This window comes from Salvelinus sp. IW2-2015, linkage group LG18, assembly GCF_002910315.2.
Source record: "Salvelinus sp. IW2-2015 linkage group LG18, ASM291031v2, whole genome shotgun sequence".
NCBI classification, from domain to species: Eukaryota; Metazoa; Chordata; class Actinopteri; order Salmoniformes; family Salmonidae; genus Salvelinus; species Salvelinus sp. IW2-2015.
Window position 1 is genome coordinate 62,455,588 of NC_036858.1, and position 25,440 is coordinate 62,481,027.

At 43.4% G+C, this 25,440-nt stretch overlaps 1 protein-coding gene and 1 pseudogene across 1 annotated transcript; one reads left to right on the forward strand and one right to left on the reverse strand.

Moving 5' to 3' along the window:
- The first annotated feature begins 6,449 nt into the window (after nucleotides 1-6,449).
- Nucleotides 6,450-13,707, forward strand: LOC111977975 (SH3 domain-binding protein 1-like; annotated as a pseudogene).
- A 1,421-nt stretch (nucleotides 13,708-15,128) lies between these two features.
- LOC111977747 (cdc42 effector protein 1) lies at nucleotides 15,129-22,361 on the reverse strand. The gene is made up of 2 exons (XM_024007334.2): nucleotides 21,805-22,361; nucleotides 15,129-15,920 (listed from the first exon to the last, which is right to left on the reverse strand). The coding sequence occupies exons 1-2, from the start codon at nucleotides 22,262-22,264 to the stop codon at nucleotides 15,178-15,180; spliced, it is 1,203 nt and encodes a 400-aa protein (XP_023863102.1). The 5' UTR covers nucleotides 22,265-22,361; the 3' UTR covers nucleotides 15,129-15,177.
- Between the last annotated feature and the right edge of the window lie 3,079 nt (nucleotides 22,362-25,440).

Consider the following 25,440-nt stretch of genomic DNA (forward strand, 5'->3'; position numbering starts at 1 on the left):
ATTGGCATGAAACATCATTGGTCAATATTGCCAAAGCAACAATGTATACAATATACATTGTTAATAAAAATTTAAACAATGCAAGAATAATAATATGAATGGCAGTAAATAAATAAACAAAATTAAATATAAAATAGTAACAATAAGATGGTAACAGTCAATAATCGATGTAATAAATAACGGTCATCTTCACCATTTACATCGGTACTACAACTACTATCATCATTACCACTACTACCACCACCACCATCAATCATTAAACTGCTATCATTACCATACCACCCATACCACTACTATTTGGAATGATAAACAACAATAATAATGGAGATAACAAATAACAGCAATAACAATAACAGTAATTAAACAGTGAAAGTTTACTGCTTACTATGCCAGATGTTATTATTCAGTGTTCCTCCGGCATGGCAGGCAAATATTAATATTTGGCTGCAAGAGAGCCATTGCTCCTTCGCCCATGGTATTTTTAGTTTTTCCTCTGGGTTTAATAAGTTAAAATTTGGAATAAATGTAGACTTTCTTGTGAATAATGATATCTCTTGGGAGGAATATTTATTCAACAGTAAGGAAGAAAGTGCAATCTCTGTTTCTACTCCCTGCTCGTGCAGTGACCACATTACACGCTCCCTTTGGTAGCCATGTCTTTTTATGTCTGCCGGTTTTATTTGCCGAATCGGGTGTCATCAGCCTGTACTGGTAAGGATCTGTCTCTGCTTCTGCTATCTCTGAACAGATGTAGAGATATTCAGCCAATTCATATTCTCTGTTTAGGGTCAGATAGCAATTTAGTCGGCTTTGGGATTTTGTTTCGTTTTTCCAATGTTGTATATATGAGTCCTTTGATTGGTTCATGATTTTGTTTATTGGAATTCTTTCTTTTGAAGCAGTGCTGGTGTCAGCTTGGTTGGTGAGGTCCAACACCAGCTGACTGAGAGGGCTCGTTTCTGGGCTCAGCTCTTGGGTTTGAAGTGCTTTAAATTGCAGACTCGAATTTGGACTTGAATTTAGATGTAGCCAAAATTTTAATGATCTTTTCTGTATTTTCATTATTACTGGAAAGCGGCCCAATTCTCTCTCTCTCTCTCTCTCTCTGTCTCTCTCTCTCTCTCTGTCTCTCTGTCTCTCTGCTCTCTGTGTCTCTCTCCTTTCTCTCTCTCTGTCTCTCTCTCTCTCTCTGTCTCTCTCTCTCTCTGCGGAATTCTGCATGCAGTCTCAATTTGGTGTTTGTCCCATTTTGTGAATTCTTTGTTGGTGAGCGGATCCCATTCCGTCAGATCCTAGTTGGTATGTTGAATTTTATGTTTCTTTTGATGGAATAGAAGGCCCTTCTTGCCTTGTCTCTAAGCTTAGTTCACAGCTTTGTGGAAGTTACCTGTGGTGCTGATGTTTAGGCCGAGGTATGTAGAGTTTTTTGTTTGCTCTAGGGCAGTGGTTCCCAAACTTTTTATAGTTCCGTACCCCTTCAAACGTTCAACCTCCAACTGCGTACCCCCTCTAGCACCAGAGTCAGCGCACTCTCAAATGTTGTTTTTTGCCATCATTGTAAGCCTGCCTCACACACACTATACAATACATTTATTAAACATAAGAATGAGTGTGAGTTTTTGTCACAACCCAGATCGTGGGAAGTGACAAAGAGCTCTTATAGGACCAGGGCACAAATAATAATTTTGCTCTTTATTTAGTCATCTTACATATGACCTTATTTGTTCATAAACAATTGTGAATAACTCACCACAGGTTAATGAGAAGGGTGTGCTTAAAATGATGCACATAACTCTGCAATGTTTGGTTGTATTGGAGAGTCTCAGTCTTAAATCATTTTCCACACAGTCTGTGCCTGTATTTAGTTTTCCTGCTAGTGAGGGCCGAGAATCCACTCTCACATGGGTACGTGGTTGCAAAGGGCATCAGTGTCTTAACAGCACAATTTGCCAAGGCAAGAAACTCTAGCAGTGGCTTCTGAGTAAATTCCATTTTCACAGAACCGCTTGTTGCAATTTCGATGAGGATCTCTTGTTCAGATATCGGTAAGTGGACTGGAGGCAGGGCATGAAAGGGATAAGGAATCCAGTTGTTTGTGTCATCCATTTCAGGAAAGTACCTGTGTAATTGCGCACCCAACACACTCAGGTGCTTCGCTATATCACATTTGACATTGTCCGTAAGCTTGAGTTCATTTGCACACAAACAATTCATACAATGATGGAAAGACCTGTGTGTTGTCCTTGTTAATGCAGACAGAGAAGAGCTCCAACTTCTTAATCATAGCCTCAATTTTGTCCCGCACATTGAATATAGTTGCGGAGAGTCCCGGTAATCCTAGATTCAGATCATTCAGGTGAGAAAAAACATCACCCAGATAGGCCAGTCGTGTGAGAAACTCGTCATCATGCAAGCGGTCAGACAAGTTAAGAAAACTTTAATTTAATTTGAATTTAAAAAAAAAGATCAATACTTTTCTTGGTCCCGTGTGGCTCAGTTGGTAGAGCATGGCGCTTGCAACGCCAGGGTTGTGGGTTCATTCCCCACGGGGGGACCAGGATGAATATGTATGAACTTTCCAATTTGTAAGTCGCTCTGGATAAGAGCGTCTGCTAAATGACTTAAATGTTAAATGTTTTCCCCTTGATAAAAGCTCTACATGGTCGCTGTCCATATCATTGCATAATGCAGAAAATACACAAGAGTTCAGGTGCCTTGCTTCAACAAAATTACCCATTTTCACTGTAATGTCCAAAACATCTTTCAAGCTGTCATTCATTCCCTTGGCAGCAAGAGCCTCTCGTAGTTTCTGCAGTGTACCCAAGTGGCATCGGGAGCAACTGCTCCACTATGAGCAACTGCTCCACTCCACTATGTCTCCCTGTTATGGCTTTTGCACCATCAGTACAGATGCCAACACATCTTGTCCACCAAAGTCCATTTGATGTCACAAATGTGTCCAGTACTTTAAAAAATATCCTCCCATGTTGTCCTGGTTTCCAGTGGTTTGCAGAAGAGGATGTCTTCCTTAATTGACCCCCCATAAACGTAACGGACATATACCAGGAGCTGTGCCAGGCCCGCCACGTCTGTTGACTCATCCAGCTGTAACGCTTAGAATTCACTGGCTTGTACGCAACGCAGTAATTGTTTCAAAACAGCTCCTGCCATGTTACTTATGCGTCGAGAAACAGTGTTGTTTGATGAAGGCATTGTCAGTATAGTTTTATTTGTCCTTTTCCTCAGCATTGTCCCAGCCATATCTGCAGCAGCAGGAGGAATTAAGTCCTCCACAATAGTATGAGGCTTGCCTGTCCTAGACACTCGGTAGCTCACCATATAAGAAAGTTCTAGCCCCTGCTTATTAATGGTATCTGTTGCTTTTATACATGTCTTACTACTCGAAAGTTGTCTTTATTCTGGCTCAAAAAACTCCTGTGGCTTTTTTTTCAAATTGTCATGTTTCATTTCTAAATGTCTGCGCAAGAGGGAAGGTTTCCTGTGACAGAGTAACGGTTAATGTGATTGGATGTTAATTATTTGACGAGGCTACCTGTATTTGACAATGTGTTGTTATTTTGCTGAACAGTAGATGGTTTAATTTAATTTTTGGCAGTGAAACGAGGCTACTCAGGTGAAAAGAAAAACTCACCCAAATGTATAGCCCCGTTGGAAAATATAAATGTACTGTTTAAAAATGTGAATAATAAAAAAAAAWATATATATAAATATAAAAAAATGTGAATCACATTTTTATTTGGCGTACCCCCGACGGCATTGGTACGTGTACCCCAGTTTGGGAACCCCTGCTCTAGGGCAATGGGGTCTAGATGGAATTTGTATTTGTGGTCCTGGCGACTGGACCTTTTTTGGAACACCATTATTTTTGTCTTACTGAGATTTACTGTCAGGGCCCAGGTCTGGCTGAATCTGTGTAGAAGATCTAGGTGCTGCTGTAGACCTTCCTTGGTTGGTGACAGAAGCACCAGATCATCAGCAAACAGTAGACATTTGACTTCAGATTCTAGTAGGGTGAGGCCGGGTGCTGCAGAATGTTCTAGTGCCCTCGCCAATTCGTTGATATATATGTTGAAGAGGGTGGGGCTTAAGCTGCATCCCTGTCTCACCCCCCGGCCCTGTGGTAAGAAATGTGTGTTTTTTGCCAATTTTAACCGCACACTTGTTGTTGTACATGGATTTTATAATGTCTTGTGTTTTTTTCCCCAACACCACTTTCCATCAATTTGTATAGCAGACCCTCATGCCAAATTGAGTCAAAGGCTTTTTTTAAATCAACAAAGCTTGAAAAGGCTTTGCCTTTGTTTTGTTTTTTTGTTTGTCAATTAGGGTGTGTAGGTTGAATACGTGGTCTGTCGTACAGTAATTTGGTTAAAAGACAATTTAACATTTGCTCAGTACATTGTTTTCACTGAGGAAATGTACGAGTCTGTTGTTAATGATAATGCAGAGTATTTTCCCAAGGTTTCTGTTAACGCATATCCCACTGTAGTTATTGGGGTAAAATTTGTCTCCTTTTTTGTGGATTGGGGTGATCAGTCCTTGGTTCCAAATATTGGGGAAGATGCCAGAGCTAAGGATGATTGTTAAAGAGTTTAAGTATAGCCAATTGGAATTTGTTGTCTGTATATTTTATCCTTTTCATTGAGTATACCATCAACACCACAGGCCTTTTTGGGTTGGAGGGTTTATATTTGTCCTGATGTTCCTTCAATGTAATTGGAGATCCAGTGGGTTCTGTAGTTCTTTAAAGTTGATTCTAATATTTGTATCTCTCTCTCTCTCTCTCTCTCTCTCTCTCTCTCTCTCTCTCTCTCTCTCTCTCTCTCTCTCTCTCTCTCTCTCTCTCTCTCTCTCTCTCTCTCTCTCTCTCTCTTCTCTCTCTCTCTCTCTTCTCTCTCTCCTCCTTCTCTCTCCTCTCTTCTCGTTCTCTCGTCTCAGTCTTTCTCTCTCAATTCAATTCAAGGGCTTCATTGCATGGGAACATATGTTAATGCCCAAAGCCAAGTGAAGTAGAAATAAACAAAGTTAAATAAACAATACAAATTAATCTCTCTCTCTCTGCCTGTCTCTCTCACTCACTCTCTGTCTCTCCATCTTCACCTGTAATGTAACCTAAAACAGTGGGTTAGGGCATGTGGTTCTAAACCATGGGTACTTGACTATCCAAGGTGGTACTTGAGAAGACTCATGAGATCATAGGCTACTGGTAAAATGCACATGAGGGGGACTACAGGGGCACTCCAAGCATAATTCAGTGCTGGTACAGTAGGTGAGGGGGAGGGCCTGGCGTGAGCAGTAGCCCTCATCAGCCAACTTCCCCTCCAACCCCCCCCCCCCCCCCCCTCTACTGGCCTGCTTCCTATCTAAACACAGCAGCCCACAGCAGTAGCCTCCAATCTCTAACTTTAGGATTGTTGATCTCATCTGACTGACAGTGAAAGAGCTACATGTGTACTAACTCCCATAGAGCTGCACTTTGCTTGACCCAAGAAGAGTGGCTGCTGACCTAATGGGGATCCATAATAAATGCACATACTGCAACACACTGCAAAACAAAAACGGCCTGAAAGCCTTTTCAATTCTTATCAACAGATCACAGGATGCCACTAACCTTCTCACAGAGGATCTGTTATGGTGAGTTAAGGCTGATTATGAAGGGGGATAGAGCATCTGGTTATGGTGAGTTAAATCTGATTATAAAGGGGATAGGCATCTGGTTATGGTACGTTAAGGCTGATTATAAAGGGGGATAGGGCTCTTCTTATGGTGCGTTAAGGCTGATATAAAGGGGGATAGAGCATCTGGTTATGGTACGTTAAGGCTGATTATAAGGGGATAGAGCATCTGGTTATGGTACGGTTAAGGCTGATTATAAAGGGGGATAGGACTTGTTATGGTGCTTAAGGCTGATTATAAAGGGCATAGAGGATCAGGTTATGGTGTGTTAAGGCTGATATGATAGGGGATAGAGGATCTTGTTATGGTGCGTTAAGGCTGATTATAAAGGGAGATAGAGCATCTGGTTATGGTACGTTAAGGCTGATTATAAGGGGCATAGAGGATCAGGTTATGGTGCGTTAAGGCTGATTATAAAGGGGATAGGAGGTCTTGTTATGGTGCGTTAAGGCTGATTTAAAGGGAGATAGAGCATCTGGTTATGGTACGTTAAGGCTGATTATATAGGGGTAGAGGATCTTGTTATGGTGAGTTAAGGCTGATTATAAAGGAGGATTAAGTATTGTTATGGTGAGTTAAGGCTGATTATAAAGGAGGATATAAGATATTGTTATGGTGAGTTAAGGCTGATTATAAGGGGGATATAAGATATTGTTATGGTGAGTTAAGCTGATTATAAAGGGGATAGAGGATCTGGTTCTGGTGAGTTAATGCTGATTATAAAGGGATAGAGGATCTGGTTCTGGTGAGTTATGCTGATTATAAAGGAGGATATAAGATATTGTTATGGTGAGTTAAGGCTGATTATAAATGAGGAATATAGATATTGTTTGGTGAGTTAAGGCTGATTATAAGGGATAGAGGATCTGGTTCTGGTGTTAATGCTGATTATAAAGGTGATAGAGATCTGGTTCTGGTGAGTTAATGCTGATTATAAAGGAGGATAGAGGAGGAGGGGATAGAGGAGGATAGAGGGTTTGGTTATGGTGCATTAAGGCAGATTATAAAGGGGGATAGCAGTCGCTCAGTTCACTACGTGAAGGGTGAATACATTGGACCTAGTCTCACTGTGAACATAAGACACACTCTATATCTGTCATTTTCATTGTCTAAGGTGGAGCAGCGGGTGAGCAGCCAAGAAGGCAGCGCAGGTTATTCACAAGAAGCTGCTTGGCTGTCTGCAGAGTCAACTCGGGCTGGACACAGAGAGACGAATGGTAACGTTCCTCTTTTTCACCTTTCATCCCTTCCCTTGACTGACTTGCATCTGTTATGATTATCAATACAAAACTATGTCTCTCTCCAGAAAAAACTCCCTCTCATGCTGCTCTCTGTTAGCATGCTGAGAGCTTTAAAGACTTTGATGCAGACTCTTCTATCAGGTACATTATGTAGCCAACCATTTATTCATCATCCAAATTATCAGTCAAACATTAATCAATGAATCAATCAGTCTATTTCCTCTCTGATAGGAAAGTGTTGGAGATGTGTTGCTTCATGGAGAACCATCTGGCCAAAATGCTGGCTGAATTTGAGCTGAAGCTGGAGAAGGAAGTTTTGGAGCCTCTCAATAAGCTCAGTGAGGTAAGGCTGCAGGAGCAAGAGGCTTTCAGACTCTTTGGACGAAAATGAAAGTTTGGTGATTGATGTGTACTACATCAAATCAAATCAAATGTTATTTGTCACATGCGCCGAATACAACAGGTGTAGACCTTACCGTGAAATGCTTACTTACAAGCCCTTAAACAACAATGTTGTTTTTAAGAAATATAAGAGTTAAGAAAAATACTTACTAAATAAGGTAAAAAAATAAAAGAGCAACAATAAAATAACAATAACYAGGCTATATACAGGGGGTACCGGTACCGAGTCGAGGTAATTTGTACATGTAGGTAGGGGTAAAGTGACTATGTACAGTATAGATAATAAACAGCGAGTACCAGCAGCGCAAAAAAAATGCAATAGTCTGGGTAGCCATTTGACTAGTTGTTCAGCATATGAATACTAACTCTGTTTCCATCTGTAGGAAGACCTTCCAGAGATTCTCAAAAACAAGAAGCAGTTTGCAAAACTCACAATGGACTGGCACAATGCACTCAACAAGTGGGTCACACATTCTGTGTGATTGTATTTAGCACTTTAAGATGTTTTATTGTCACAGACACCGGATAGGTGACAGACCCTATATGTTCCAGACCAGTGGAGGTAGTGGTTAACACAGTTCCATTTATTCCATTCCAGCCATTACATTGAGCCAATCCTCCAATAGCTCCTCCCAGCAGCCTCCTCTGTTCCAGACAGTGCATAGTTCCTTTATACTTCTATAATAACTACCTTTAATCAGTATCTCCATTGTGTCCTCTCATTTGCTTTCTGGCTTCTGATCATTAATGACTTTGCCCCTTCAGGTCCCAGGCCAGTACGGGCCCTCAGGCAAAGCAGGACGGGCTGAAAGAAGAGGTGGAGGAGGCCTGGAGGAAACTGGAGAGCATCAAGGTGTTGGATGGTCACTCCTATTACGTGTTACTGTTTAAGACACTTTGTTGTTTCATGCGGTAGTTTTAGCCTCTTACATACATACTGTTGGTCTGGCTATTCATTCTCTACAGGACCAATACTCTGCAGATCTCTATCACTTTGCCACTAAAGAACAGGCCTATGCCAACTACTTCATTCGTGTGAGTGTGGCCCGCTAATCGTCCTCTCTTTCAAGTTGTGTTTTACTTTTGTTAATTATCATGTGCTATTAGGAATTAGATTTGATAAGTGCCTGGTTTGTGCCCTCTCAGCTGCTGGAACTACAAGCAGAACATCATAAGAATTCCCATGACTTCCTGGAACAATACATCACTGAGCTAAAAGAAAGCCACAATCAAACAGGTGAATAGTGTGTATGTATGTATGTACAGTACCAGTCAAAAGTTTGGAGACACCTACTCATTCCAGGGTTTTTCCACCAAATAAATGCTTCACAGAGTTCTGACACATCTCAAAATCAACTGTTCAGAAGAGACTGTGTGAATCAGGCCTTCATGGTGGAATGTCTGCAAAGAAACCACTACTAAGGACACCAATAATAAGAAGAGACTTGCTTGGGCCAAGAAACACGAGCAATGGACATTAGACTGGTGGAAATCTGTCCTTTGGTCTGATGAGTCCAAATGTGATATTTTTGGTTCCAACCGCTGTGTCTTTGTGAGACGCAGAGTAGGTGAAAGGATGATCTCTGCATGTGTGGTTCCCACCATCCATGAAGCATGGAGGGGGAGGTGTGATGACGTGGGGGTGCTTTGCTGGTGACACTGTCTGTGATTTATTTAGAATTCAAGGCACACTTAACCAGCATGGCGACCACGGCATTCTACAGTGATACACCATCCCATCTGGTTTCGCTTAGTGGGACTATCATTTGTTTTTCAACAGGACAATGACCCAAAACACACCTCCAGGCTGTGTAAGGGCTATTTGACCAAGAAGGAGAGTGCTGCATCAGATGACCTGGCCTCCACAATCACCTGACCTCAACCCAATTGAGATGGTTTGGGATGAGTTGGACCGCAGAGTGAAGGAAAAGCCGCCACAAGTGTTCAGCATATGTGGGAACTCCTTCAAGGCTGTTGGAAAAGCATTCTTCATGAAGCTGGTTGAGAGAATGCCAAGAGTGTGCAAAGCTGTCATCAAGGCAAAGGGTTTGAAGAATCTTTGTTTAACACTTTTTTGTTTACTACAGGATTCCATATGTGTTATTTCATAGTTTTGATGTCTTTACTATTATTCTACAATGTAGAAAATAGTCAAATAAAGAAAAACCCTTGAATGAGTAGGTTTGTATACGTGTGAATGTATGTGTGTGTGTGTATGTGTGTGTGTGTGTGTGTATGTGTACAGTATGTGTGTGTTTGCAGTTACAATACCCAGGCTTACTTACTGTACATAGGTAACTCACCCTATCCAATGTGTTGCGCCCACCTACCTACAGTAGTATTTGTCCAGTGTGTCACCAGTATGTGTTACCACAGACTCCCAGAAGAACAACTCTAGGGGGAAGGTATACGGGGAGCCCCTGCTGACTCACCTGTATGACAGCGGCAGGGAGATCGCTGTTCCCATCCAGGAGTGTGTTCACATGCTGCTGCACACCGGCATGAGGGAGGAGGTGAGGACTGGGATTATTCATATACTACATGGTATTCATGTGAATGGGATTTCATTAATAAACTAGCCAGTCTACGATAATGCCCTCCTGGATAAAATTGGTCTCTATCTCTCTCCCTCCATCTCTCTCCCAGGGTCTGTTTCGTCTGGCGGCAGCAGCCTCGGTAGTGAAGAGACTGAAGAGCAGTCTGGATGGAGGAGTCATGAACCACAGCGAGTTCACTGACCCTCATGCAGTCGCAGGTCAGAGAGAATGTCCCTGTTGACAGTACTCCTTATTCAAGGTTTTCAAGTTTCAAATGTGTTTACTTGACAGTACAACAACATGTAGGCATTAAACAGCATCTTCTATTTTTTCCATGTAGGGGCTTTGAAAAGCTACCTGAGAGAGCTGCCTGAACCCCTCATGACCTTTGAACTCTACAATGATTGGTTTCAAGCAGCAGGGTAAGGTCCTTGATTGGTCTACATCTTAGAAGCATACAGTTTATAGTGTCTTTCTCTAATTTATCCTCATCAAACGTCTCTCTGCCTGTCCCCGTCATTATTTAGGGAGAAAGAATTGACAGACAAACTTGAGCAGTTTAAAATTGTGCTGAAGAAGTTACCATCAGAAAACTACAACAACCTCCGGTACATAGCTCTCTCAGATCTTGACCAGTGGAGGCTGCTGAGGGGAGGATTGCTCATAATAATGGCTGGAACGGAGCATATGGAATTGCAACAAACCATGTGTTTGATGTATCTGATACCATTCTACTCAATTAGACTCCAGCGATTACCATGAGCCCGTCCTCCCCAATTAAGGTGTTGCCAAACTCCTGTGATCTTGAAAGATTCCTGTGTGAAGTTATAAACACTCAAGGATGATGCAGGGTGTGTGATGATTGTGAATCTCTTCCTATCTGCCTCTCTCTCTCTCTCTCTCTCTGTCTCTCTCTGTCTCTCTGTCTCTCTCTGTCTCTCTCTGTCTCGCTCTCTCTGTTTCTCTCTCTCTGTCTCTCTCTGTCTCTCTCTCTCTGTCTCCGTCTCGCTCTCTCTGTTTCCCTCTCTCTCTCCCCCCTCCCCTCTATTAGGTATCTGGTACAGTTCCTGTCATGTCTGTCAGAGCAGCAGGCGGTTAACAGGATGAGTCCCAGTAACATTGCCATAGTACTGGGTCCCAATCTGTTGTGGCCTCACATGGAGGGGTGGGTACTACTGACATGGTGACAGAGAAAGGAAACTGAACCACACTGTCTATCTGTCTGTCATAATAGCCCTATGTCTAAGTGTTGTTTCTGATGTCACTTTCTATTGTTACTAATCTGATTAGGTCTGTGTTATTTAGTACTTGACTTTAACCTCTTTTCTTTCTCCCTCCCTCTCTCTTTGTCTTCCTTCAATTTTCCTCTCCTCCGTCTAATTCTCTACCGTCATCTATTTTTCTCTATTTTCCTCTCTCTCTCAGGGAGGCAGCGTTGTTGGACATGGCGTCTGCCTCCTCTGTCCAGGTCGTGGCGGTGGTTGAGCCTCTCATAAAATACTCCAGCAGCCTGTTTCCAGAAGGTACAGTACCACCTTCAATGTTCTGTTTACTTGTGTTCTGGGGAGGAGTACTGGGAGTCCTTTAAGTGATGAGTTGGTTTGCATGACATTTGTGGAAGTTCGCCACTATGATAACAGAGCGAGCTGCCTGATTGCCTTATGACCACTCATCTTACTGTGTTGAGCTAAGCTAGGTAGGTCTATGGATCTTTTATGCAACATGACCTATGTTGTGTTCTTTTCCAGAGGTGGACTTTGAGATTCCTGAACTTCCTGGGGTCTCAGATTTGACCTTGTTAGAACCTGAACCCTCAGAGTCTGGGAAAGAGAACCTTGCCAGAACTACCTCCTCCCCTTCCTTATGCTCTTCCTCTACCCCTTCTCATCCTTCTCTCTGTAAAACAATCAGGTACCACACACACAGATGGAACAGGAATGAAACATTGTCAATAGTCATTAATAAAGGCATTTGAACAGAGTTGACTTGTTCACTTTTTAATTATAACAGTGTGTTATCTAACACCGACCGTCTCCTCCTCAGCTCAGCGTCACAGAACAGTGGAGGTCTATTCATCTTCAAGTCAGGCGCCATTGTTCAGAGAACCACCACCTGGGGGAACTCTGCCTCAGACCCACCTAGCTCAACCCCACTTACCCGTACCTCAGTCCAGACACAGAGCACGTTCCCCATCTCAAGCCCAACACTGGTTCACAACACATCCCCACTACCCAGCCCCAAACTGGCTCCTGGCCCAACCCTGGTTCCTTCCCCACTACCGGTGTCTGTATGTAGTCCGACCCAGAAGCAGAGACCTGAATCAGGATCACTAGAACCCATCTTAGAGGCCCCACCGGACTCCCCCAAAGCTATACTGAAGATCACCTCACCATACAAACGTAGGTGACCCTCCACGGCCATTCCATGACATGCTAATGGTGCATAGTAAAACACAGAACTCATGTGGTAGCTAGCTAACGCTATTTATTGACAGCGCTAAAGTCATCCATAGAGCTCATGTGGTAGTAAGCTAACGCTATTTATTGACAGCGCTAAAGTCATCCATAGAGCTCATGTGGTAGTAAGCTAACGCTATCTATTGACAGCGCTAAAGTCATCCATAGAGCTCATGTGGTAGTAAGCTAACGCTATCTATTGACAGTGCTGAAGTCATCCATAGAGCTCATGCTGTCTCTTATACACATCTAGATGTGTATAAGAGACAGAGCTAACGCTATTTATTGACAGCGCTAAAGTCATCCATAGAGCTCATGTGGTAGTAAGCTAACGCTATCTATTGACAGTGCTGAAGTCATCCATAGAGCTCATGTGGTGTGCCATGGTCCACCTCAGAATAAGTGGCAAAGTACTGCTCCACTTTAGTACACAGGAAGCCACGTTCTACGGCAGCAGTGGCCAAAATTACCAACGGCTTCTAATGATGAAACTGTTGTCATAAATAACTGTTGCACTACCACAACCAACAGGTTTAGTTTCAAGTCGATGTAAAGACAAATACTCTAATATAATAATGCACATATATAGTCAGAATAAGACGTATCCTCAATCAATCCTCAACACCCAACTACCTCTTTCTCTCTTTTCACAGCGAGGAGTTCCTTCTTTCAACACAAGCGGTCCATCCCGGGTAAAGAGCAGGTGGTCGCTACATACTCCAGACCCAGGACCCCAGCACCTCCAGCCCCAGCAGAGGCATCCAAAACCCAGCCACACCCTGCACCCAAGCCCCTAGCTCCGGTCCTGAAGAAGGCCCCAAACAAAAAGGGTGCAATTAGACCCCCTCAAATCCCACCACCCAAGCCCCCAGTACTGGTGAGCAAACAGGTGACCTCTATAGCGCAGTGATGAGGTAGAGATATAGAGTATCATCTAAGCCTGTGTAAAGAAGTTTTCTTATGCTTTAGGTACAAATGTAGACTGTAACCTGACATTTGGTGTAACCTTGTTTGGGTTGAGTATCAAGGCCAGAGATGTATTGGGCTTCTGCAGCCAGTTCCAAGTGCTTTGTAGCTTGAGCGCTACCATACAGTTTCTTCCGAAATTATTCACACCCCTTGACTTTTTTCATGTTGTTGAGTTACAGCTTGAATTTAAAATAGATTCCATTTAGATTTTTGTGTCACTGGCCTACACACAATACCCCATAATGTCAAAGTGAAATTATGTTATTCAAAATTTGTACAAATGAATTACAAATGAAAAGCTGAAATGTCTCAAGTCAATAAGTATTCAACCCCTTTGTTATGGCAAGCCTGCATAAGTTCAGGAGTAAAAATGTGCTTAACAAGTCACATAATAAGTTGCGTGGACTGACTATGTGTGCAATAATAGTGTTTAACATGATTTTTTAATGACTACCTCATCTGTAAGGTGCCTCAGTCGAGCTGTGCATTTCAAACACAGATTCAACCACAAAGACCAGGGAGGTTTTCCTTTGCCTCACAAAGGACACCTATTGGTAGATACAGTAGGTTAAAAAAAAGCAGACATGCCAAAGATGCTTCTACAAAGTATTGACTCAGGGGTGTAAATTCGATATTTCTGTATTTAATTTTCAATACATTTGCAAACATTTCTAAATTCACTTTGTCATTATGGTGTGTGTAGATGGGTGAGATTGTTGTGTCTGGAATACAAGGGATGTGAGTACRTTTTGAAGGCTCTGTATATGCATTATGTGTTGTGATTAATTTAGGGCTGTTTTGTAGTACAGTATGTTTTCAGACATGTAAATAAAGTATTAATGCTAATTAAAAACATTTTATTGCATTTATTATTATCATTATAGAAATATCATTGGTGTCAACAGCAGCACATTTATATGGATAGAAGACACTGCTTTAAAAAGAGGATTCAACCATTGGTTGACAGAATAGCAGACAAGCAGGTGACTATCAATTCAAAAAGCAATATGAGAGTTAGACCCATAATGAATTTGAGAAACATTTCGAAATGGAGTATGATGTTAATATGTGAATTAACAAACTTACAGTCCAAACATTATACTTATACTACAACATTGTACAAAATTACCTTCTTCTATTTAACTTCTGAGTAAATTTCTCAGGGTTTGTGCTTCATACTGTATCTGTAGACCAATAAAAAGTGCAAGCATCAGCCAAAATATGATTGTTTTCCTGTAGTTAACGTCATGTGCTAAGATGTAAGATCTCTCTCTTGGTGTAGTGTTTGAATGGGTTGAAACGGCTACTGCTTCGTCTTTGTGTCCTGCCTGTTGCCTTGAATAGTTCTATGTAGTCACATATTGAGCATTTTGCTCAGGAAGTCCAAACTGACTATATATAACCAGCTGTTAACAGACTTACACACTGTTGAGCAACGTCTTTGGTGTTTCCATGGTAACTACTCTGTGTCCAACGACCACTTTCTCTGGACACTTTCTACCCCTTCTCTTTGTTCGCCACTGGTTCCAGTGACCTCTTTTAAAAGCTATTATTAGCCTGTTCAAGCTCCTTCCATACAGTATGTTCGCTTGGGGAACTGTCAGCCTCCATAATCTTTCAATGAGTCTTTCAACAAATAATAGCAAAGTCTTTAAGTGAGTCTTCTGACGACTTGTAAAATTAAATTTCTCCAATGAATATTAGAATATGATGAAGGGTTCAAGGGTGACTCAGGTCAAAAAGCTAGCCTCATTGATGGAAAAAATTGTTTTTCTTAAGACAAAAGTGTTTACAAGGAATTAAGCAATAATCCCAAATCTGTAGTAGGTACTACTGGTTAAAATGAATGTTGTCCATTTAGTCTGTCGGTTTTGTTCAGACTTTGATTTCCTCCTCCTCATCAGGGGTAATGCAGATGTAAGGTGTTTTCTTCATGGTCTGGCCCAGGGTCATCTCTCCCTCCAGATCCATCCTCTGCTGCCCCTTCAGGATCCCTCCAACTCCGTAGAGCACCCCCAGCACATCAGTGGCACCCTGGAACCTCTCACTCTCCATAGCAGGCCTCTGTCTAGACGGGGAGCCCATCACTAAATCAGGCACCGCCCCTTTAAGATGCTGCCCACCTCCATTCATCTCCATTCTCCTAGCCTCCTCTTCCTCCTCTTCCCACTCCAACCCATATGGACTCTTCCTGCTGCTACAGTCTTCTCGAAGCAGAGAATCCACCAATGAGGCAGTGGTGGCATCCATCTCCGAGTCCATCTCCGAGCTTCCATTGGTCACAAACCCGAATGCAGAGCAGCTTGGCTCCTCTGCCATCCAGGCATGGCTGGGCTCTAGGTGGCCGTTGGGGCTGTCAATCAAACCGAACACCTCGCTCATGAGGGAGGGCCCCAGGTCAAAGGTGAAGGAGGCCATGGAGGTCAGGGACTCATACTGGGTCATGTGACCGGGGTCAGAAGTCAGGGTGGGGTATGCGGAGGACTTCAGGAGGGCGGAGACATCGGTGAGCGAGCAGCCGTGGGCATTGGGGGTACAGGAAATAGATCCTCCCTGTTGCGACTGACGCTCTGCTGAACGGGAGAGGCGGGGCAGAGTGGCGAAACCTGACTCCAAACCTGAGGGGGAGGAGAGACAAGGAGTTTAGTCCTAACATTCTGTATTGTGAAAAATTATTGACAAGAAACTTAAAAATCTATTTTACAGGATGAATAAATCAAATTCCAGTTGGCACCCTAGTTCTACCTTCATGAATAATCTCAAAGAAGCTATACTCCTCTGTCCTCGGAAGGTAAGTGGACTATGCTCGTCTGTCCTCGGAAGGTAAGTGGACTATGCTCGTCTGTCCTCGGAAGGTAAGTGGACTATGCGGCGTCCATCTGCGTCGGAGAGTAAAGTGGACTATGTTCAGTCTCTCGGGAAGTAAAGTGGACTATACTGCTCAGTCTCTCGCTGGGAAGTAAGTGGACAGCTTAGTCTGTTCTCTGGGAAGTAAAGTGGACTATGCTCAGTTCTGCTGGGAAGTAAGTGGCTATGCTCAGTTCTCCTGGGAAGAAAGTGGACTATGCTCAGTCCTTCTCCGGTGAAGTAAAGTGGACTAGGCTCGGATCATCCTGGGAAGTGAAGTGAGACAATGCCTACAGTCTCTGCTGGGAAGTAAATGAGGACTATGCGTGCACTAGATCTCTATGGGGAAGTAAAGTGGACTATGCCCATCAGGATCCCTGCTCAGGGCGAAGTAAAAGTAGAACTCATGACTCTAGTTCTCTCTGCTGGGAAGTAAAGAAGCTCAGCTTGGACTAGAATAGTGGACGCTCATTCCTCGCTGAGGAAGATAAATGTGCACTAATGTTCACTCGTCTCCTGGGAAATAACGGTGGAGCTTATGCTCAGAGTCACTCCTGGGCATAAAGTAGGATATGTGTTATATGTGCTAGTGCTCAGTTCTCTGCTGGGAAGTAAAGTGGAGCTAGTGCTCAGCGTGGAAATGCTGCTAAGAATGTGTAAGCTGAGCCTAGTGCCTGAGTTCTGCTGGGAGCCAGTGATAAAGATGAGACTAATGTGCTAGGCAGGACTCTTGTCTGAGAAAAAAAAGGTGGCCAAAGCGCCTAAAGTATGCGCCAGAATGGAATAGGAAGGAAACTCTACAACATAGGATCGCGCTCCCCATCACACAACAGAGAGAGGCAGTAATGAAACTACAGTCATCAAGAGTGAGGCGTCCTGCCAGTTTTCAACTCAAGCTCTATCTCTTGAGTTAGACATACTCTTGGAGCATGTTACTTCCCAGGCCAGATCAAGACATCACAATATGCACCATGTCACAACCAGTTGTCTGCATGGAGAATCACCTAAGCATGCATCAATGGCCTTCACTGAGAAACTCAACTAGAATGTCGAAGGAACGGGATTAAGAAACAGGACTGCATACACCGGTACGAATAATAGAATCATATAATACTATCAGGTTTACTATTCCTGCCCTACCGGACGCTGGAAAAGCAAAAAGGGCAGTGAATCCTGTCTCGATTGCGTGGAACTTGAGCAAATATGCATTAGCTTCCTCTCATTACACCCCCTTTGGCGGTTTCACAGTATCCTAGTACAGTTACTGCTAAAGTAGGCTGTGCTCCCATTCATTTTTTCCGTCTCGCAAACACAGAATAGACGCGCCATCGCTACTCCTGTACCGCACTGTCGATTACAGCGCTTCCCTATCTAAGTAGGCAAAATGAACATTAAACAAATTTTTGACCAAAATGAGCTGTTCACGGCCCGTGGGAATCAGACGATCGGCTTTATTATCTATTATTCCTTGGTATAAAGTGTAAAGAACACTGAAGGCTGGGAGGGCAGGTCTAACTGATTACTTTTCGGTTCTTCTATGTTGTTGTGGTTTAGAATGTGTTAGTAGGGCCTCGCGCTGTGGTACGCCAATCAGTGTAGAGCAACGCTGTCCTGACTTCGTTGTCTCCTGATTGTGTGAGCTATACTTAGGTAGCCTGTTTTCCCATTTTGAGTTGTGGGTGATTATTTTCTGTTTAGTGTTTTTTTCGTCACCTTACAGGACTGTTCGTTTGTCGTTTTTGTTTTGTTCAGTGTTCAGTTGTTTTATTAAAAATGTGAACACTTACCACGCTGCACCTTGGTCCTTCTCCCGACGACATTCGTGACATGAGCAGGTCCTGCCTTTTTGCTTGGTATTAATTTCATTACAATGATCCAACTATCAATTGATACAACTGCTCAAAATTATAAGTAAAACATAGTTTTATGGAAACTGATGAACAATATTCCATGTTTAGATCATGAAAGTTTCAGGATAACGAGATCCATTGACACCAATTACCGTGGATCATGAACCAATTGGACTACATTATCTATGGATGTAATATTTCATCATCATTCTTTATCAGACACTGTTTCTATGGTCCCATGTACCACTTTTACAGACCATGTTTTCAGATTTGACACTTTATTAGGTGCACCTATCTAGTACTGGGTAGGACACCCTTTTGCCTCCACAACAGCCTGAATTATTCACGGTGTTGTACGTTAAGAGACGCCCTTCTGCACACCACTGTTTTAAATGGCTGTTATTTGAGCATTTTTGGCATTTCTGTTAGCTTGAATGAGTCTGGACATTCTCCTCTGACCTCTCTCATTAACAAGGTGTTTTTGCCCACAGAACTGCCGCTCACTGAATGTGTTTTGTTTATCGCACCATTCACTGTAAACTCTAGAGACTGTAGTGCGTAAAAATCCCAGGAGGGCAGCTGTTTCTGAGATGCTGGAACCACCATGTGTGGCACCAACAATCATACCACGATCAAAGTTGCTTAGATTACGGATCTTGCCTGTTCTAATGTTTGGTCAAACAACATCTAAAGCTCTCTACTCTATATACTCTATATATTGAGTTGCAGGCAGCCACATGATTCGCTGTTCGAAGGAGCAGGCTATTTGCGTTAACACGCAGGTGTACCTAATAAAGTGGCCGGTGAGTGTACGTATGTATGCAGGCCCTTGTAATTGCTTTTCCAATACTGCCAACTCGTTACTGATGATTGATTTCACATTGTGGTACGAGAATATAGTGAAATGAGTGGTATCCACCTACAACAACATAGCGATAACACGGAGCCGGCAGGTGATCCAGGTCACAATAGAGGTCAAGCAGTGGGAGGACGTGGTGGTCAAAGGAATGGCAGAGGACAAGCACCCCTTCTGACAGGTGGTTGTGGGCCTCATTTGAGAGATGTCGGGGAACGTGGTAGAGGACAAGCACCCCTTCTGAGAGGTGGTCGTGGGCCTCATTTGAGAGATGTCGGGGAACGTGGTAGAGGACAAGCACCCCTTCTGACAGGTGGTTGTGGGCCTCATTTGAGAGATGTGGGGGATCGTGGTAGAGGACAAGGCCACGGAACAAGACAGCGGCAGCAAAGGGTGTCCATTGAAATCCGAGCAGTAGTTGTAGACCATGTAGTAAATCATGACATGACAATGACTGAGGCAGCTATAATGATTCAACCAAACCTCAGAAGATCAACCGTGGCCTCAATCATCAGAACTTTCCGCAATGAGAACCGGTAAGTCTTCAGCATGCACTAAACATTAGGCTACTCTCAATTGTCAAATGACTGTATACTGCATGCCAATGTGTACCACAGAGTAGGTGATGTGACTAAATGTGTTCTTACTGTACTTTTCCTTTCAGAATTGAGACTAGGCCAAATAGGGGAGGCAGAGGCAAAATTCTGACTGACCAACAAGAGCGGGCTGTGCTCAATTTGGTTCAGGACAGAAATGATATTCGCCTTACATAAATTCGGCAGCACATCTTGGACAATGAGGACTTGTTCAACAATGTGAAAGCCATAAGTTTGCCGACTATTGCACGCATGCTGAAAAGGCACCAGGTGTCTCTAAAACAGCTATACAGTGTGCCKTTTGAAAGAAATGCAGACAGAGTGAAGCAACTGAGGACTGAGTATGTTCAGTTTCAAGATGCCTGTTGTGAAAAATTCCCAAARAATTCGACATCAGTAATTCTCTTTCCAACATGTCTTTTTAGAGGGTGATGGAGCTGGATGCTGACAAAAACCATCCCAAATTCCTCTTTTTGGATGAGGCAGGTTTCAACCTGGCCAAGACAAGGAGAGGTCGGAATTTCATTGACCAGCAGGCAACCATCCAAGTACCTGGACAGCGTGGGGCCAACATCACCATGTGTGCGGCTATATCGGAAGATGGTGTGGTGGGACGCAGACCTCATATTGGTGAGCTTCCTTGATGAGCTAAATCAGGTCTGTAGAGCTGATGGCATGACCTATGTCATTGTGTGGGATAATGTCAGGTTCCACCATGATCAAATGGTGCAAGCATGGTTTCAGGCCCATCCACAATTTACCACCCTGTACTTACCCCCATACTCTCCTTTCCTTAACCCGATTAAGGAATTTTTCTCCACATGGAGGTGGAAGGTATGTGATAGGCGCTCTCACAAACAAGCCACCCTTCTCCAGGCCATGGATGACGCATGCAATGACATCACGGCAGACCAGTGTCAGGCCTGGATTCGCCATGCCTGAAGATTCTTCCCAAGATGTTTGGCTAATGAAAATATCCATTGTGATGTGGATAAGAACCTGTGGCCAAATCCACAAGACAGGGTTGATGGAAATATAGAAGTACAGAAATCAATCTTTTGTTTTGCTTTTTACAGTAAGCCAGGTGAGGAATACTGCAGTTGACATTTTACTGTAGTTTTTTTCTTTTTTGTAGCTAATTATTTTTGCTTTGATTCAAAGAAACCTATGTTGTGATTTTATTGTATTTCATCAATAAATTTCAGATTTTGTTCAATGATTCCACTGTGTCTGTAGTATTCTCTCTACTAGTCATTTTACAGTGATGTATCTACGTGTAGAACCATAATGAAACATGTATCACATATTTTGTACTACAATATTTAATGATTGTACGAACAACTACACAGTGACACTATCGGTATCTTGTGTGTGGGTGATCTAAATGGTATGTTATTTCATGATAAATTAGTTATTTGAACCAATSATTCTGCAAGTGCAAGGTTTCTTTAAAGATATGAATGCACAATGCAATGTTTGGAACATTGGACAGCCTGTGTTACAAGTGATGACCGTTTTGTGTCTAAAAAATTACCACAAGGTTCTGAAATTAGTGCCAAAGTGATTGTAAAAACTGTAATCTGGGGCAGTCAGTCACACTGGGCCTCAGACCAGACACATAGCAGTACAGTCATGTCTGGCGCGGCTCTCTTATCACACAACAAGCTGGAGAGAGTGTGAGGGTTGTTGTGTATGAACCAAGGTGATTCATCATGACAGATGTGGAAAATCTGTGAATTACTGTGGCTTGTTTTTACAGCATGTCCAATGGCAGCTACTGCTTCTATGACTGACCATGTATCAAATCCAAGTCTCTTGCATGCAATAAGACGGTGTTAGCCTGCTGAGCTAAAGCCTAGACCTTAGGTCCAGGAGCTACTACAAGCCTCCACAGGTACAGTTGCATGTTCACTTATTGTGTGGATGTGTGCATACAGTGTGAGTATGTGTATATATATGTATCTCAATATGTGTGTATATTTTTTATTTATTTTACCTTTATTTAACTTGGCAAGTCAGTTAAGAACAAATTCTTATTTACAATACCTACCGGGGAACAGTAGGTTAACTGCCCTGTTCAGGGGCAGAACGACAGATTTTTACCTTGTCAGCTCGGGGATTCGATCCAGCAACCTTTCAGTTACTGACCCAACGCTCTAACCACTAAGCTACCTGCCACTCCAAATGTGTCTGAATGTGTGTATGTTTGTGTGTGTGTATGTATGTGAGTGTGAAGTGTGTGTGTATGTGAGTGTGAATACGTGTGTGTGAATGTGTGTGTACATATATATGTGTGTGTATATGCATATGTGTGTGTATATGTGTGTGAATGTAGGTGTACAGTAAGACTCACCATAACCATAAGTGGTCTCCTCCAGGGAGGTAGGAGAGACAGGGAAGAGGTTTTTAGCAGGGCAGCCGTTTGGTGAGTCCACATCCAGTCGGGGGAGAGACACTGCATTCTTGATAATGGGGGATATGGGAGGGGGTGGCGGGGACGGGTCCTTGGATCCTCCCCTGGGACGCTCTGGTGTCTTCCGAACACGCCGGAGGGTCCGAGAGAAGAACGCCCCAATCTTGTTGTCAGGGCTTGTGACAGAATCAGCATCCCCGTTTCCGTTGGTGGCCCCCCCATGGTTGCTGAGGAACGAGGTGTCCCCGAACACGTCCCCTCCGCGGCCCACGTGCATGGTATGTTGGAAGTCCCCCAGCGGAGGGCTGATCATGTCCAGGGTGAGATCACCTTTGAAACGACGTTTCCCCTGAGAGCCGGCCACCAGGCCCTTCAGCCCAGGGATCTTCCCCAGGTTCATGGTGATGGCCAAGGGTATGGTCTTCTAAAAATGACAAAAATACCTTTAAGTCCTCTAAAAGATGGGATGAAAATTTAGTTTCAAATATCTTTGGAGAAACTGTTACTGGAGAGTTGCTTTAGAAATGCTCCCAGGGGGATTGTGTGCCTCAAAAGTAATGATCGTGATCGTTTAGGTTTTGAATAGAATTTCAACACCAGGTTTTGTAGGGTCAACCTCAGTAATGGAGAAATCTATTGTATTCTCTTGTTATCATGTGCTGTTTGCAATTTCAGTCCCATTTTCTGCTGTTTGTTGTCATCCATATCCAGCTGGATTAAGTGGAGAGAAATGGAGGGGAAAAGTATGCCGTTCAGTTCCTGGAATCCGCCTCCAGTTTGAGTGTGGTCAGAGACGCTGGGCTCGACAGTTGTTTTGGGCTTTGGAAGAACATCAGCTCAGGAAGAAGCCCAGTTCCAGCTGCAAATATCCCTCCTGCGGTTGTACACTGGAACCATTTATTAAAATGAAGCAAAAAAATGTATTTGATTCTCCATCTAGAAGAGGCTCAAATTCAGCTATAACAACAGTCTAGGTATTCTGAGGGGACTTTCTTTGCTAGAGATTGATTTGGTGTATTGACATAGAACCAGGTAGGGGTCTGGCAGAACACTTTCTAACTGGAACATTAGAAAGTAACTGAATCAGCTTTTTCTACAGACCCTGCCCTTCTGTTAGACATCAAAGTTCCGGGTTCCAAAGTCCATTGTTCTGGAACTTTCTAAACTTAGACCACAGTAACTCTCCTGTCGCTGCTCTCGTGAACAAATTAAACGTCAGTCTGGTTTTTGTCTGGGAGTTTCAGGGAATGTTGTTTCTCTCTCATCCTGTGTCTTGCTACAGCATGAGTGCTAATTAATCATATCACGTCATATTTCACTGAAATACTTGTTTTATCCGTCTTTAGAAGCAGGGTAGGGACCCTCATTCAGCACTTCAATCTAATTTCACCAGCAGCAGAAACCTTGTATACAAACATGGAAAGTATGTTCCTCCAGATAAAAACAGTGCTTTATTTTTGGCCAAAAGTGCACAAAAATACTGACAAAAGTCAGCTAAGAAAATCCCTTATCTGACTTTAATTGCACAAAATACACCAATGGGTCAACACTGGCAGGAGACAGGCAAATCATTTTCCTGTGTTATCTTTAACCAGTGGAGTAATGGATATCGCTTTCTGAAATATTTTGATAGTGTAGAGTATACTGACAAGGTCTTCTGGTTATTTTAAGTGCTTTCCACTGCCGAGGCCCTCCCACGCACAATAGCCTGGCTTTATTAATGACTTGGAACAGACCTCTGAATGGAATTGCGTCACGGTTAAAGCAGACTTTCAATTTGCTCCTAACTACAGTCCCAGGTCCTCTCTAGGTCTTGACTGGCTGGCGTTTTAAGAGGGGCAGCTAGGAGCAGCAGAGGGAGGAAGCACACCTCACAAAACAGACCAGAGGAGAGAGAGCGAGAGCAGTACCAGGGGTTTACTCACCAGACTTCTATTAGGTGTGATGTTGAATTTGAGAGTGTTAACCTCTAGAGAGCACTAACCAGACAGTCATAACCAGACTTCATACAGTCAGAGTTCACGCCACTACCTCAACATCTCTTACTAACTCTCCTGTGTGACTGTGAGCCGCAGAGGCGAAAGCAATCATGCCCTTCTCAGCCTGTGTGTGAATATGAAGCAGATACTCCTCAGTTTCAATCATGTATTTCAAGAGGAGGAGAGGTATCTTGACCCCATCATACTGTACTAACAGAAGGGCCTGGAGCTCTGCTCTACTGTAATCCTGTTTCAGTTGGAGGATCTTTGGCCCACGCTCAGTGGGGGTCGAGTCTGTCCTTACCGTCCTGAGGGGCTTGGAAAGAGAGAGAGGGCCACTTAGTTGACCTTTGGTCTGACTCCTGCAGACACAGCTGTAGCACAGAGGTTTATCCCCACCCGTCTATAAGGCACGCGACTATATGTCTCCTATACGTCTCCTATATGTCTCCTATATGTCCCAGCATCTCCCTCCTGCCCTGTCCTCCTCCTCCTCCTCCTCTCCTTCTGGTCATTTGTTTTCAGAGGTACGCATATCCAGGCATCTGAGCAGGGCTGAAACCAAACCCTGTTATGTTAAGTCTCTAAAAGGTAATACGTTTAATGCAGTAATCCGGGCGGCTGTCTGTGTTTTCAGAAGCAAAAAGGGGGGACTTCTCTGGGGATTGGTTGTGGCCTGGATTAGCCCCTAATCCCTGGATCTCTTCTTCCCCTCGTCTGACCGTCCAGACTCCCTCTTTTTGGCCTTTCTCCTCCTTCTTTCTGGGCTCTGTCCTGGCTCTGACCTCCCTCTCTATGGGTCTGTGCTGGTTCTCTCTTCCAGGCCTGATCTCCGCTGGTTATCTGGATCTAGGAAGCTACCTTGGCCTCACTGAAAACATGTTGTCTGCTGTGGGAGAGCGAGAGAGGGGGAGACAGGAAGTTATATATGGTAAGTCATGGTAGCGGTGCATGGGCAAGGCACACACAGGAATATAGTGAAACATAAATCATCTGGTGTTTGGAGTGCAGCTGGTACGGTCAATTTTGTGTATTCACCATATTTTCCACTCCTTTTTCTACTCTAGTCTGTTTTCCTGCCACGACCCAAGTAGTAACTGCTACAATAGTTTCTGTTTGACAGTAATTCAACTGGCTCAACATTTCTAAACAAATTTCAAAAAGGCCAAAATGATACAAGCGGAGTATTCAGGGTGTTTCCTGAACATCTCTACTTTAGGCTACATCACAGACCCATTCATCCATTCCTCCTCCACCATGTATCTGCCATGCCTGTGAGCCAAGGTGAGGCATGGTAGATGTTCACTGCCTGGCATCTGAGGTATGGTATAATGGCGTGCCAAATGGCACCCTAGTCCCTATATAGTGCACTACTTTTGAACAGAGCCCATAGGCTTCTGGTCAAAAGGATTGCACTATGTAGTGAACCACGCCACCATACCATACCTCACATGCCAGGCAGTGAACATCTACCATGCCTCACCTTGGCTCACAGGCATGGCAGATACATGACTGGCTGTGTCACTGTACTGGATGAAGTTCTCAGGGTTTGGAGAGATACACACACAAACACACACACAAACACACAAACACACAC